The sequence below is a fragment of the Ursus americanus genome, chromosome 14, assembly GCF_024610735.1.
Source record: "Ursus americanus isolate L20-20 chromosome 14, mUrsAme1.1.p, whole genome shotgun sequence".
Lineage (NCBI taxonomy): Eukaryota > Metazoa > Chordata > Mammalia > Carnivora > Ursidae > Ursus > Ursus americanus.
In genome coordinates, this window is record NC_142140.1 from 63467551 (window position 1) to 63479541 (window position 11991).

The 11991-nt window shown below is 51.8% G+C and overlaps 1 protein-coding gene across 9 annotated transcripts in view; it reads right to left on the reverse strand.

Annotated features, from left to right (window-relative positions):
- Positions 1-11421, reverse strand: part of MYH10 (myosin heavy chain 10) — a 123964-nt gene extending 112543 nt beyond the window's left edge. For 4 of the 9 annotated variants that reach the window (XM_045797281.2, XM_045797277.2, XM_087867596.1 and 1 more), the window contains exons 1-2: positions 11398-11421; positions 3823-4198 (exon numbers count right to left, since the gene is read on the reverse strand). In XM_045797281.2, coding sequence (XP_045653237.2) covers positions 3823-4167 — 345 coding nt within the window. In that variant the 5' untranslated portion in view covers positions 4168-4198; positions 11398-11421. Of the gene's footprint in view, positions 1-3822; positions 4199-10463; positions 10619-10730; positions 11020-11397 lie in introns of those variants that run through there. The other 5 variants (XM_045797279.2, XM_087867595.1, XM_087867597.1 and 2 more) reach the window with 5 other exon arrangements.
- Positions 11422-11991: the final 570 nt, after the last annotated feature.

Below are 11991 nucleotides of genomic sequence, written 5' to 3' on the forward strand. Positions count from 1 at the left end.
AAGATCTGATGCAATGTGGCATCTGAAATCCTATCAATGGCCTTTCACACTGTTATGTACATCAAAATCCACTGGCTTATCTTGCATGTGGAAAAAATCTTTTACCCATGTGTGATTTTGTAACAATGTACACATCATTGGGAAAACATTGGCTCAATGAATTATGCAAGTCTTCCAAATGATGACATTTCACTATATGACATTTAAAAAAAAAAATCAGTCATTAATGTCACCATTTATCTCGATCAGACAGGGTTTCAAGTGCTGACAAGCTGTCACGTGCACAGTGGTAAATCAAATTTCCCCAAATCCTAATTTTCTTTTTTTTTTAAGATTTTTTTTTTTTTTAAGATTTATTTGAGAGAGAGTGCACACAAGTAGAGGGAGGGGCAGAGGGAGAAGCAGACTCCCCACGGAGCAGGGAGCCCGATGTGGGGCTCGATCCCAGGACCCTGGGATCATGATCTGAGCCAAAGGCAGACGCTTCACCGACTGAGCCACCCAGGCGCCTCTCACACAGCATATTAAAAAGACGTGTACTCAAGGGTTGACATTTAACAAAACCAATCACTTCTGCTGCTTTCTCCAGGACATTCTCACACGGAATGATTAAAATGCCCTCTAGTACAGTCTGGGGTCACTGCCTTTACTCACAGTAAGATGCACGCAGTTTTCCCCACGTGCTGTCAGGACCAACACCAACAGTGGAAAGGGCAAATCGTGTCTTCAAATCATCATGAGAACAGCTGTAACCTCACAGAGCCCCTGGAAGAGTCTTAGGGAAACCCTGAGGGTCCGTAGGCCACACTTTGACAACTTCTCAATTATACCAACACAAAGCAATACAGACGAACCTTAAAATGGCATGCTGGGTGAAAAAGCAGACGTGAAGGCGATATACATACCATGCGATTCATTCAAATGAAAGTTCATAAACAGGAAAAACTAAACCGTATCGGTAAGGGGTGCATACTTAGTCGATAAAACACACCGGGGGATTTTAAGACATTTCTCGATAATTAATAGACCAAGCAGACAAAAATTAGTGAGGAAGATTTAAACAGAATCAAAACGCTTACTCTAATGGCCACAGACAGAACCCCATAACCCACAACAGAATTAATGCTCTTTCCAGACACACAGAATGCTCACCAAAACGGACGATACGCTGCACACAGCAAGTCTCAACAAAAACAAGGAACGATATTATGTGAACTGTATTCTTTGACTGCAATGCAATTCATTTAAAAATCAGGAATAAGGGGCGCCTGGGTGGCCCAGTCAGTTGAGCGTCCGACTCTTGGTTTCGGCTCAGGTCATGATCTCGGGGTGGTGGGATCAAGCCCGGTGTCAGCTCCACACTCAGCGGGGACTCTGCTTGTCCCTCTGCCTTTCCCCCTGCTCTCACTCACTCTCTCTCAGAAATCAATAAATAAAATCTTTAAAAAGAAAATCACTAATAAAAAGATAACTTAAAAACACACATTTTGAAATTTTTAAAATATCCTTTTAAATGGCTCATAGGTTAAAGAAGAAATCATAACAGAAAATAGAAAATAGTTAGGACCAAGTCATAAAAAACATCATGCATCCAAATGTGTGAGGTGAGCTAAAATCATATTAGAGGAGACATTTACAGTTTTCAAATGCTTTTATTAGGAAAGAGGATGAAAATTAATGACCTGAGAAGTTGGGAGGCCGGGGAGAATCCATCCAAAGAAAATATGAGGAACTAACGTGAGTAAACCTGTCAATGAACTAACTTACTTAAATGAACATACGTCAGAGCTTATCTCCAGAAATGTGTCCAAAGTTCCCCCCTAAGTTGCTGTGGCGTCTACACCATGGCACCTCAACTGTTCTACTTCACCTGACGGGTGAATCCCAACACGCAGTACACAGCCCTCTCGACTGTGGCTCCCTGGGGCCCCACTTTCCTACTAGGATTCTTTAAATCAAGTTCTTCAACTCCAGTCTCGGGTGGGAACCCTTCCTCCACCCCACTAACGGCACACACCACTGCCCCAGATTCCCAGCTCTGCTGGGACCTTAATGCTTCGAGAAGAACTCAGATTGCCCTTCTGTAAAGAGTACGGAGGGGGCCATGCTTTGAAGAGAACCTCAGACATCATTCGGGGTCCCCGAGTTCAGCTGGAAAAAAAAAACCAAACTCAATAAAAGATACTTGCAAAGTCTTAGAATCATTGTGAGGAATGGCTACAAATGAACTTTTTCTTTTCTTCGATTCCTTCTCTTTTGCCCGCAATCTCCTTCCCCTTTGTATTTCCCTTCTCTCTCCTACTTGCAGGAACCCGCAAGGTCCAAAGTGGGGGGTCAAGGTGAAGACACTGGCAGAAAAAGCGGCTGGCTCCCTTTCACACTGCAGTTCCCCACAACTCGGGCAGTGTCCATCTCCAGCACCAGACGGCACCCCAAACTGACCCTCCCCCCCCAAATCTGAGATGTGAGCTCGTGATCGGACCCATCACGCTCCCTCACTCCACAGCCGGGGCTAGACGCGGTAGCCCCACACGTTCTGTTGTGCAGCCCCGGCCGGATTCTCGAGGCTGCTCCCCTGCGATGTCCTTACTAGTGGCTTCTCCTCCCCCAACCTTTCCCTTTCTCCAGCCACCTTCCTAACGCTGGCGCCTCTTACACACTTTGCACCTTCCCTCGGAAGAAAAACAAAGATGAGAGGCCATCAGGCTTGACTGTGCCTACCCTGGCAAAGGTCATGGAAGAACTATTCGGTTCTCAGATCTTCCCCTGGCTAGCTCCCTCCTATCAGAAAGATTCCGGCTCTAACGATACCGTCTCGAAGAGCCCTTCACGGACCCTCTGCGGAGAGCCTTTCCCCTACGTAATCTATTCCAGAGTCCAGCTTCATTTCCTTATAGGATGTACCAGGAAGGCAGGGACCTGGCCTGTCCCATTCACCACCGTCTCCCCAGCACCTAGAACACAGTACGTGTTCAGTAAATATAGTCGCTAAGTACGCTAATTTCTATGGGAAAACTGGTTCTGATTTGCAGAAGTTCTGAATGATCAGCGGCCCCAACACCCCTTCATAAAATCCAACCGCTCTTTTCCAAATTCAGACCAGTACAAGGTCAACTCTTCTCTCTGCTGCTTCTCATCCTACACCGACGTTCTCTATGGGCCCCTTTAAATCACTGCCGCCTGGGTGTATGATCCCCTCAAACCCAGTCCGCCGTTCTAGAGTTTTCCCGTATCTGGCTTGCGATTTTCCGCACTCCCTCGTCCCCCGGTGTTTTCAATAACTTCTTCCACAAAGTCAGCGGCATCATCGGTGACACCACCACACGTGTCAACCGCTAACCACAGGGTAACCCCAGCCTCAATCCCACTCTGAACGGTCTCCTCTGAAAAACCTCAGCGTCCGTGTTTCCCACTTTCCCACACCCGGGGAACCCGATGCTCTTGCTCCTTGCAGCCCCTCCACTCCACACTCCTGCACATACGCGTGCGGGCTGTATCCTATTCGTGCAACTCTTACCCCACACCCAGCTCCCCGGTCTTTCTGCCACACGCTCTCCCCATCTTATCACGCACGCTCCAGCGAACCGCCACAGAAGCCTTCAACCACCACGTCCGCGTGTTTAATTGCAGATTAGATTACGTAAAATTACGTGTTAAGATGTAAAGTGGGGCAAGACCCGGGTAAGCAAGAGACAATCTTTCTATCTTTAACACAAACGGTAATGTTAAATAGAGAAGGTGGGTATTGCCCGGTCCCACTTGACTCTGACGGTATGTGTAATTTACATTAATTCTCACGAGTATTCAGCAGGAAGTACTCACATAGATCAGTCCTGAATAGTAGCGGTCCTTCAGGTTATGTAAGACAGAAGCTTCGTTCAAGCATGTCAATTCTGCCATATCCTCCACCTTGGAAAACTTAGGCGGGTTCATCTTCTGAATATCGTCTTTGTTGACCATCGCCTTCTTTCCGTTCTCTGCCAACTCCACCATAACCTCATCTCCCCGCTCTTCTTTGATACTGGCTGCCTCAAAGCCATGGCGCTCGGATGGAATCCACACTAGCTTTTTAGCCGTCCAATCGGCCTGGGTGGCAGGGTTGTAGATGACCGCCCTGTCCACAAAGAGGTACCTCTCTGGGTCTTCGAGTCCAGTTCTCTGGGCCATTGTAAACAGGAGGATCCAAGAGCAATTGCCTCTAGGAGAGGAGGAGGTGGAAGAGGAGGAGGACAGGGTTAGATGTTTAAAAACATACAATGATGTACAGATTTTTACCCTCATCAGGAACTTAAGACGAGACCTCTGGTAAACAGAAAGCATGACCTTTAGTCCAGGAGCCGGGGCAGTGCTCTTCACGGCCATACTAACCGAGCGTCCAGGGTAAATTTCAGGGGTGACCACAAATTATGCCCCTGGCTGTCTGAAGACCACTCAAGACATGCCCGCAGTTACTGGTGCTGAAAATCAAGCAGGGGGGAGAGGCAGGGTTCCAGGTGAGACTTTTTTTTCCCTCTTCATCCCCTCTTGCACCCTCACCACAAATTAAACAGAGAGCTAAGAAGGCAAAGGGGATTGAGGGCAAAGAAAACAAAGATTCATAATAAAAGGTCCGGGAGGTGGAACGGGAATCAGCATGGCCCCAAGGATGTAGCCATGAAATGCATGGCCAGAGCCAGGAGAGTAAAGCCTCAGGTCTACACGGGCCTCCCGGTCTGCCTTCAGACCAGAGACTCAAAGTTCGTCCGGACAAACACCCCCGACTCGGTCCCCAGGAGCTTCTCTGTGGCCCGTGCAGTCTTAATGCAATCAGACGATGCCACGGACAAGCGTGACTTGGCTTTCCGGGACAGCTACGCAAGCATGCAACGGGAGCTCTCGAGGCCTCCCCCCACCCCTGCAGCTGCTCCCGTTCCCCAGCTCCTCTTCAGTGCACCATCATTCATCAAGCCTCACTCTCTCTCACCACAGAACAGACTCCAGTGTGCCCACATGTGCCCCTGCAGGCCGGGGGGGCTGGAAGCAAACACAGTGTTCCAGATATGGTCTGACCCGGGCAGAAGGAAGAGAGCCACTAACCTAGGCCACGCTGAGAAAAGCACTGTTTCTGGGATGTTCCCAATTAACGTATCTTAAGACCTACTTCATTTACTCGTCACCCATTTGCCAGTGGCTCATAGTGAACCATCGGCTACGGCCCCATACACGCTACTCTCAGCTACGTCTCATCCTATACTTGTGCAAATGACTTTCTGGATCAAATGACAGGATTTTACAGTCACCACTCACCTTTCCCATGTGACTCATCACTCCTGCCTGACAATACCTTTTTGGAATCCGATACCATCATTAAACACTTTTGTTATCACCCCAAATTCCAGGTTATTACAAATCTCAGAAGCATGGTCTCCATGACCTCACCCAGGGCAACGCAAGAAGCCAACTCTACCACATCCTCCCAGCTTTGCCTCTCTCCCAGAATGATGGGGATTCTTCGTAGGCAAAAGACAGAAGGCTCCGAGGCTCACCAAAGAACAGCTCAGGGGTGCCTGGCTGGCTCGGTCAAAAGGGCCTGTGACTCTTGATCTCAGGGTCATGAGGTCGAGCCCCCCGTCAGGTGTAGAGATTACTTAAAAATAAAATCTTTTAAAAAAAATAATCCGAAGTTGTTACGAGGCTCTTAGCCTCGAGCCCACAGACAAATGTCAAGCTCCATGAAGTCACTGAAATGGCATAAAAATGTAACTTCAGAAATTGTTATAATGTAATGCATTATAAACATGCATGCCCTAGGGCATGGTTCTCAAACTTTGGTGTGTGCATGGACACCACGTAGGACGCTTATAAAAGCACTTATAGAAGCCCCATCCCCAGAGTTTCCAATTCAGTAGGGTCTGGGGCAAAGCCTGGTAATCTGCATTCCTAATAAGTTCCCAGATGCAGCTGAGGCTGCTGGTCCTGGGACCACACTTTGAGAACCATTACTCTGCCGTCTCTGGTTGCCATGGTGACCCAATGTCATTAACAGGTATGCTGGGATAGGGGAAAAAAAGGCTGAAAACCAATGTTCTAGACTAATTCCTAACCTGATTTAAAGGATATGTTAATGTTTTTAAAATGGACTTGAATAAAACAAAAATCACAAAACAAAACGAAACCCCCCCCCCCAAAATCAAAGAGGTAACATTAAGCCTTCTACAAATAAAATGGCTAACACGTTTTCGAACTAAACTTGTATTTGCCTTCTTGGACATTCAAGTGGTGGGGGGGAGGTGATTCAGAAAATATTCCCGGGGCACAGGTACATTCTGGAGAATGGTTTCCAAAGCCCATCATTACCTCTAGAGACTAGCTTTCGTAAGACTATTAACACACTTTCTGTCTTTCCAGCTTACACTTCGCAAACTGCTCAGAGGAAGGGAGGCGTGGCTCTGAGGTGAGAATCGTCCTAGATAAATCTGGACACGGACAACAGGACACACATTCTGCCTTTATGAGTGACAGCCCTTTAAAAGAGAAAATATCCTACCATATATAACAACATGTGGTAACAAGTTACTCTTGTCATTAACAGGTAGGAACTGTGTATCTCACACGACACCTCGGAAGAGGTCTTGCTGCCAGCTGGTGTGCGTGCACACATTTCTTTAATTTTACATTGGGCATGTAATTATACGCTTAAATTCAGTGGATGGCTATAAATTAGAGTAGCTCAACAGGTCATTTCTGCATCAGGCCTTTAAAAAAAAAAGTAAATGATATATTTAAAAATTAGTTCACTAAATTGGCACATTTAAAATTTATCAGTATTTTTTCTAGGTGAGGAAATTCTTGTGATTTAAGGGAAAGAAACCAATGGGTCACAAAAACGTAATTGCAAAATGCTCCTGACTTTGGGGGGGGGGGGAGCAGGAATTACATATGCACGTGTGTTTGGGTTTTTTTTAAAGGAACAGATAAAAGAAGTAAATAAATAAATATAAAAAAAGGAACAGATATTCATTGGGTCTTCACTGGGTAGTGAGATTACAAATTAGTTTTACTTTTTACTTTTCCAGAGTTTCTACGACTAATCAGACACTGAGAGGACAGTTTCCTGCCCCTGGCTAGCTGGTGAGCACCTAGCCGGGCTCCGGGTCCACATGGGGGGGATCTCCACCTCCTGACCAAACCTCGCATTCGTGGTCCCCACCCCCACAGTGAGCCTCAACTTCTCCACAACCAAACACCTAGCACTCCTTCCAATCCTGACCCAAATGCCACCCTCTGAGAAGTTCTTTTCAGGTCAATCTGGCAACTTAATCCTCCCCCTCTGAACATTTTTAACTGCTCTTCTGGGATTCTTCTTGCCCTCCCCTGCACAGTACCAGAGGGCTTAACAGGTCGTGGGGATTCCAACTGCTGTTTGGTTTGACAGAGGTCGGGAGGCCAGTGGAGGTTTTGTTCGCTTTAACTCTTCACGTGTGATCGCCAAATATGTTGTATTTTTTCCATTACCATTGTACACGTGGTCCCCGATCTTGATAATGCTGGTATTTAACAGTGAACCACTCCCAAATGCCTTGCTTTATGGCATGGGGGAATACCACAATTTTAAAAATAGCAAATACTGTTCTGTATCATTAATTATGGGCAGGCACTATTCTAAGCAGTTTACCTTTATCAGCTCAAGTCCTCACAACAGCCCTGTGAGGTACGTACTATTAATATCTCTATTGTACAGATGAGGAACCCAAGGTAGAGAGAAAGCCAATAACCAGCCCAAGGTCACGGAGCTCACCAGTAGCAGAGCTGGGGCTAACCCCAGAGTTCCTGCAGGAATGCATGCAACAATGGCAGGGGGGGGGGGTTTGAAGGGCGTGGAGCACACCCCATGCTGCCTCTCCACTAAATAAAAATCCTATGGATGATGGTTTCAAGAATGTAGGCTCAGCATTGAACACACAGCACAATCTGGCAAGGGCTTTACCTTTCATAGAAAAAACACCTCTATATCGGAAGAAAGGGAATCAAGAGCAAGCTCTTTGCCACAGACAGATCAAGATAATCTGAAGGTTTTTGGTGTCATTTGAAATGAGTGCCTAATTATAGCTAAGTCATTTATCTGTATATGAAGGAGCCCCCCCCCCACAGGGCCAGAGCCCCACCCCCTTCATTGGTTTTAGACACACACACCCCTGGGGCTCTGTTCCCCCCCCCCCCATAGCCATTTTTTACTTCAAGCGAAATGTCACCAGGCAAACTTCTCGGCTCCCTCCCAGCAACTTCTATGGTACAGAGACAGGAAAACAACTCAATTTTTCGAATATCTTGTGTATAACAAGCCAAACAAAAACGATGGATAAATTGTCCTTGACGGCACCTCCCTCTATGACAGATCCACGACAAATGAATTGTCCCACTTGGTTTAACACCACCACTGCGGTCACTTGATGACAGGGATGTGCAAACCTACTAATTTACCAAAATTCATCTCAGCCAAACGAGCACAAACACACACCAAACGCAAAAAGGCGCTACCCCTCTGTATGGCCTGCACCATCTCTCAGTGAACATCTTCAGGCTGCGTTAAAATTTTTCGAAAATGTGGCCATAAGGCCAGGAATTTCCATCCCTGCTACAGGATGAGAAAGTGCATAGCCCGCCGAGGCACTGGGTCCTCCCCCGCGCAACGTGCCCTTCAGAATTTCGCTCATCTGCTCTCCCATCCCGTTTGTCTTCATTGTGATGATTTCCCTAAGGAGCCCAAATAAAAAGCCACCCTCTGGGGTCACATCCCTTCGCTGCCAAAGCTCGCGCTATACATCCCACGATTACACCATATGCTGTCTCCAGATAAGGACGGGGAAGAGCCGAATTCAAGACGCCCAAGTCGAGAGACGCATCAAATAAAATGGCCACTTTTTCAGAATCCGAGACAGGCAGGGCATACTTCAACGTCAAAAGCATGGGACCACAAGAATACTTGGTCAGGGCAGACCGAGGAAAGAAATAAAACAATAAATAGATTAAAGTTTTCCAGACTGAGAGACTATGCAGAATGATGAAGCCTGACTCAAAAGAATCCTCACTTGTAGCGTTAAAAAAACCAAAATCTCGGCAAAGCCCAAGTATTACATTTAGTATATTATATTATTCAGCGAAAACAGCAGCCTTTGTTTCGTTGGCAGGCTGGATTTACCCCGCCTGCTCTCCCCTACCCCACCCCACCCCACCCCCTTGCATCCACCGCAGTGGGCTCGCAGGGAGCCGCAGAGGCCCGAAGACACAGATAACGGTCACAGGCAGAGGCCACGCCACCCCAGCCTCCCCGGCGGAGCCCAGACCCGCCGAGTCGCCGGCCTCCCTCCCCAGGCCCCGGCTCCCAGGCCGGCCAGGCTGGGGGCCTCCCGGGTCTCTGGGCCGCACCCGCCCACCGCGGGCCCACAAAGCGCCCGCCAACGCCACGACTCCGCCGCTCCCACTTCGCCCCGACCCCATTCCAGTGCCATTTCACGGGATCAGGGTGTGACCCCAGCTGCAGAAGGCCAGCAAGGGAGTCCGCGGCGAGCCGTGCCCGGATCGCTTACACAATAAAGGGATCCCGAGGCGAGGGCTGACCCTCCCCCCGGCCGCCCTGCCGCAGCGCGCCCCCGCCACATTTCCCGCCTCGCCCCCCACCCCGCCCGGGCCTCGCCGGGCGTCCGGCCCCGGCCCCCAGCGGCCCCCGCCCGCCCTCCCGCGCCCAGCTCCTCCGGAGCCCACCCTCCGCGCGCCGGCGGCCAGCTCAGACCCTAGCCCGCCGCGCGCTGCCCCGGCTGTGCGGAGGAGCCCCTGTCCTCGGGTACCCCCCACCCCACGGGGCCGCGAGCGCCGCCCGCCTTGCGAGCCCTGCGAAGCCCCGACCGCACCCGGGCTGCCCCGCCGGCCTAACCCGCCCGGGAATCCACCCAGGGGCCGGCCCTTCCCGTCCGGCGCCCCCAACCCACACCCGGGTCGCGCTTCCCAGCCCGCCCCAGGGCTCCCTCCCCTCCCGGGAGCCCCAAGACACCCACAGGGCACTAGGCCTTCCCACCCCCACCCCCGCCCCACGGAACCCACACACCGAGGATCAGGTCCCTGCATCCCCACCTCCCGATCTCCATCCCCAGCCCCCCAGGGGTCTTCCCCCAGCACACCCAGGCCCCGATCCCTGCAGGGGTCTCAAGCTCCAGGACCCCATTCCCCGCCCTTCCAGAGGTCTCTCCACCCACTGGGGTCGGTTACCTACCTCCCTTCCCTCCCCAGGGTCGGTCCCCGCAGGAACCTACGGCCCCGCAGTACAAGCCCTCCACCCAGAGCCCCCTCGGGCGTCCCCGTGCTTCCGCTTCGGCTCCGCTCCTGCCCTCCAGAGTCCTCCCAACCCCAGCCCGGGACCCTTCCCTCCCCCACCGTCGTCCCCCCGCCAGCGTCCGCCGCGCTCGAACCCGGGCAGCCGCACCTCTCACCTTCAGCCGAAGATGGTGGCGCCGGCGCACGTCCCCACCCGCGACCACAGATCCGGCCCCTCAGTCCCAAACCCACCGCTGCCTCCGCCGGGCTCCTTTAGCACTGCTGCTCGGGGCTGCCCCACCCACTCCCACCCTCATTGGGCCAGCTCCACGCCCGTCACCGCCGCCCCCAGACCCACTGGTCCGTTTGCGCGCCCATCTCCAAGGGAAGACGTTAGCAACCCGAACGAAGCTACCTTCCAGAGGTCCGCTCCCTCCACCCACCTGGAAGGACGCTCATTGGCTCCCGCTCCCCGCCCAGGCCGCCGGAGCCCCAACCTCATAGGCCGCTCCGCACGCCCGTCATGGATTCCGGGAGGTGCGGCCGGGGCAGTGGCGGGCGATTGGCTAGCGCCCGCGGAGATGGACAGCCGAGGCCGGCCGGGCGCTTGCGAGCCCGCGGGGCAGCGGCTGCGGACTCCGTGGGGGCCTGTGCCGTCCGGCCGCTGGGGCAGGTGTGCGGCGGCGGGAGCCCCGAGCTGCGCCCGGACGCGCCTCTACCGGCGTCGGGCCGCTGCGGCAGCCCATTCGGGCGCCTCGCCGCCCCCCCTCCCTGCCGCAGCCGGCGTGTCCCGCAGCGGCACCGGCTGCCACCGCCGAGTCGCGGGCCCCCCGGCGCAGCCCGCAGGGGCGGGGCCGGAGCGCGGTCCAGAGGCCTTACGTCACCCCCGGAGCTGCGGGGGGCGGGGGCCGCGGCTCTGCGGCTCACCTGCAGTGGGGGAGGGGGCGGGGCTCTCCGCGGCTCTGCCCATGCGCAAGGGCTCTGCGGGGGCCCCAGGCGCGCTCCCAGGCCGCCGGGCTGACCCTGTCGCGGTCGGCGGAGCGCCGGGCGCCGACCCCCCTTCCTCCGCGGCTGCAGTTTTGGTGTTTGCGAGGGGAGGGGCCTCCTTACCCAGGCTCCTGGCTGCGCTGAGATTCCAGAACGAGAGGCGAGCCTGCCTGGGAGAGAAGATTTGGGGAAAGGACTTCGTTCACTTCATTCATTCGTTCCTTCTTTCATTCATTCGTTCATCACGCGGAGCTCCCTACGTGGGAGGGGCTTGTGAGGTTTTGCAGAGCTGTCGTAGCCCCTGGGGCCTATGAGCTCCTTGAAGGCCTTAGAAAATGTTTGAGAACTGGGGGCGGGGTTGGAGGGGAGGTTCCAAAATAAGGAAAGGAAACTGGAAAAATTGAAGTTAATAAATATTTAATGAAATATCTGCAGATCTAGTCAACTGCAGCAGGATTCGTACATGATTACATATAAATATAATAAAGGTTAAGTCACAAGATCAAAATGAATTATTCTCACAAAAACTGCACATCATCAGAAACGCTTTCAAAAATTTTTACAGTAAAATGCAATTTTTAATGTGGGAAATGGGTGCGCTTTAATGAGTGTGATATAAGTGGGTTAAGCCTCGGAAATTTCAGTCTGGTAAAAAGTGAATAAAGCAAAAAAAAAAAAAAAAGGCAGGAAATGATAAGGAAGGGCTGGTGGAATCCA